This window comes from Cyprinodon variegatus, unplaced genomic scaffold, assembly GCF_000732505.1.
Source record: "Cyprinodon variegatus isolate N-32 unplaced genomic scaffold, C_variegatus-1.0 Scaffold52, whole genome shotgun sequence".
NCBI lineage: Eukaryota > Metazoa > Chordata > Actinopteri > Cyprinodontiformes > Cyprinodontidae > Cyprinodon > Cyprinodon variegatus.
The window spans coordinates 1,672,500-1,675,759 of NW_015150505.1; the positions used below are offsets into that span (position 1 = coordinate 1,672,500).

Below are 3,260 nucleotides of genomic sequence, written 5' to 3' on the forward strand. Positions count from 1 at the left end.
GCGCACCTTCTGCCACAAAATCCGGCCCTCTTGATAAACACCAATCACATTCACTTTATTCACTCATGTAAAGTTGTGCACCACTCGGGAGAATTCAGAAATGCAATGTTTGGAACGGCCGTTTCCCTACGACTTTAAATTAGATAAATGTAAGAAAGAAATGAAGACATTTCACCAGCTCTGTAATGGAGCAACCAGGATCTGGCAATGCTGGAGCTCACGTGACTTCAACCTGTTATTCCTATTAGTGTAGAATCCTTTTAGGTCAATGTTGGCATTGAAATCAGAAGTTAATATTCATATATTTTGGACCATCACAATTTATAAAACTATTGTTTTTTTTTTTGGTGAAATTATTAATTTCATCCTTGGTCACTCAACATGTTCTGTGTGTCTGTGTAAATTCTTAGTCATCCGGGTCATGGCAACCACAAACTGGCTTAAATTAAAAGGCTACTAGACTTTCACTCAGTTTTTTTGAAGAAATGTTGACATCTGGATCCCATGCAAAACTAAAGACTCCAACAACACTTTAGAAGAACAAGGGATGAATATTTAATTTGCATTTGACCTTCATGTTGCTTAAATACATTAATGCCCCAACAACAGATTTCTCTGCTGTGAGCAAACAGAATTGACAAAGACTCCAGAATAAGTGTCCCAATATCATCAGAAAAGTGAAAACTGGGTGACTTCCAATTTAGCCTGTTTGTGGTTAACATGTTTGGTGGATGCATCAGTTTTGACAAAAAAAATCCATAGCTATGAAGTTTAATTTCAGGTTGCACCTGAGACCCGGGCTGTAATCAGCTGGATGCAGACAATCCCCTTTGTTCTGGGTGCAAACCTCCACGGGGGAGAGCTTGTTGTCACCTACCCATATGACATGACCCGGGACTGGGCGCCTCGCGAACACACTCCCACCCCAGATGAAAGCTTCTTTCGTTGGCTCGCTGCAGCGTATGCCAGCACCAATAAGGTGAACTTTACGTCTTAATGCTAAGTTCAACATCCACCTGGAAGTGAAAGAGTGTAGTTAATATTTCTATTATCTAATCTAATCAGGTCATGTCCAACCATGACCGGAGGCCGTGCCACAACAAGGACTTCCTCAGATACAACAACATCATCAATGGGGCCGACTGGCACAACGTACCTGGAAGTAAGAACCATGTCTTAGTTGCATCCGACAACAAAATCCATCATCATGGTGTAACAGAGGAAGGTAGTAGTGATCCAAAAAATTATTTAGATGTACTACAGGTTTGGGTTAGTTAGGTACAGGGTATTTTTGCTACAGCATCTGACTGTCAAGATAAGGTTTTTCGATAATAAAAAATAACTTATTATTAAAGACGTTATTACAAAAATATTGCCCGGTGAAAGACTGTTGATCTGCCTTCTCGCCCAGTCTCCAATGGATACTGTCATTGGCCCCCTTGCGACCCTGAGAGGGCAATATATGGAACCTTTCTTTTATTTTGTTTTGCAAACTGGACCCTAAAACCAGTAGGTACTTCTAGTTGCAATGTTTTCTGTTTACTAAATCAAAAAAGGATAAACATACTCTTTTTTTTTTTTTAAGTTTTTGTGGCACTAGAGGGTCGTTTTTATGGACAGTAGGCTGACAGGAAAGGGGGTATGAGAGAGAGACATGCGGGAAAGGACCACAGGCTGGATTCAAACCTGGGTCGGCTGCATCGAGAACTAAGGCCTCCATGCATGGGTCATGTATGCTAACCACTGCACCACCAAAGCATGCCCAGACAAACAGGCTTTTAACATATATAAATCTGTCACTATACATATTGTGATTTTATAGTAAAGTTATGAAAAAAGAGAAACTAGTACAGCTTTTTGAATAGGATGAACACCATGGCAACTATTCAAATTATGCAACATTATGTACTTTGCCACCATCAGTGTGAGAGTGTGTGCTTGAATAAGCGAATGACTGAATGTAGTGTAAAGCGCTTTGGTCTTCTGACTTGAAAAAGCGCTAATATGTACAGATATTTGCAACAGGAAAGTATCAGTGGGGAACCTGGAGCTTGTTAATGAAGCTAGATGCAGACCGGAAGAAACTTTTATTTGTGGCAGGGGGTTGTTGTCCAAATGGACAGCAGCCTCCTACCAAATGGGAGAGTCTGAAATGGTTTGTGTTCAGGGTGGGAGGGGTCAGCTGCAATCTTTCCTGTAAGGTCCCCATGAGAGAAGATTGCAACCAATCCCTCGCTCTCTGCAGAGGGAACAATACACTGCAGCATACTCTTGTCCCTGGTGGTGGCGGCAGCGTACAAGATTGCGTTGAACGAGAAGATGGCAGAATCAATGATGGTGGTGCCCACGAAGCAGATGTATTTAATTGAAGATTTGTTCATTTATTTAACCAAATACCACAGCAGATAGAGAACTACATTAGAACTACATTTTGTTTTTCAAAATTAAAAATCAACACAGTAAAAGTAAAAACTTGATGGTATACACCAAATGTTCATAATGAGATTTGGTTTGAACATTTGTAACATTGTTTTCTGGTTTCCATGTTGTTAGGATTATGATGTTTGAGTCTGTTACACCCTCTTAATATATCTACCTGCTGCCCGTCAGAACTAATGTTTTCCCAAATAGTTTATCAAATTAGGACAGTTCCTCTGTCAGGATAAAAAGTAATCTTTACAGGGCTGTCAACTCTCACCCATTGGGTGCACTCCAAAAAAATGAAATCTAAATAAGTCATTTCTTCCTAACATAAGTGCATTTTATCTAGATACCTTATTTTAAGAGTAAAAATACTAATTCCATTGGCAAATCATCTTATTTACCTGCTCAAATTAAGGGTAAATACCCTCAATTTAAGACATTTTTACTCATTTTGAGATCATTTTTGCAGTGTGTGAGACTCGCACATCTCAGTGTCTTCACACGCTCTCACTCTGTATTCGCAAATTTTCACTCTAAAAAATGACGGACATTAAAACTCAACTCCATTCAACTTATTTATCTATAAAACATATAATGCTGATAAAAATCCATTAATTTAGTAATCAATTCATCCTTAACTGGAATATAGAGACTTTAAAACCTGTCTAAAACTGACAGAGTGACCCATCTTGAGCAGCAATTATACCATAATTGTAAAACCAATATGTAAACATTTTATATTTAAAATGAAAAAAAGCAATCTTTCATTATGCTCTATACTCCCCAAGTGGAAAAGATTTAGATTCACCTGGATTAATTTCGTTAAAAAAAAAAAT

At 38.6% G+C, this 3,260-nt stretch overlaps 1 protein-coding gene across 2 annotated transcripts in view; it reads left to right on the forward strand.

Annotated features, from left to right (window-relative positions):
• The window catches only part of LOC107082388 (probable carboxypeptidase X1), a 35,724-nt gene that overhangs the window by 24,300 nt on the left and 8,164 nt on the right, over positions 1-3,260 (forward strand). For both annotated transcript variants that reach the window (XM_015371055.1, XM_015371054.1), the window contains exons 10-11: positions 782-979; positions 1,066-1,162. In XM_015371055.1, coding sequence (XP_015226541.1) covers positions 782-979; positions 1,066-1,162 — 295 coding nt within the window. The remainder of the gene's footprint in view (positions 1-781; positions 980-1,065; positions 1,163-3,260) is intronic.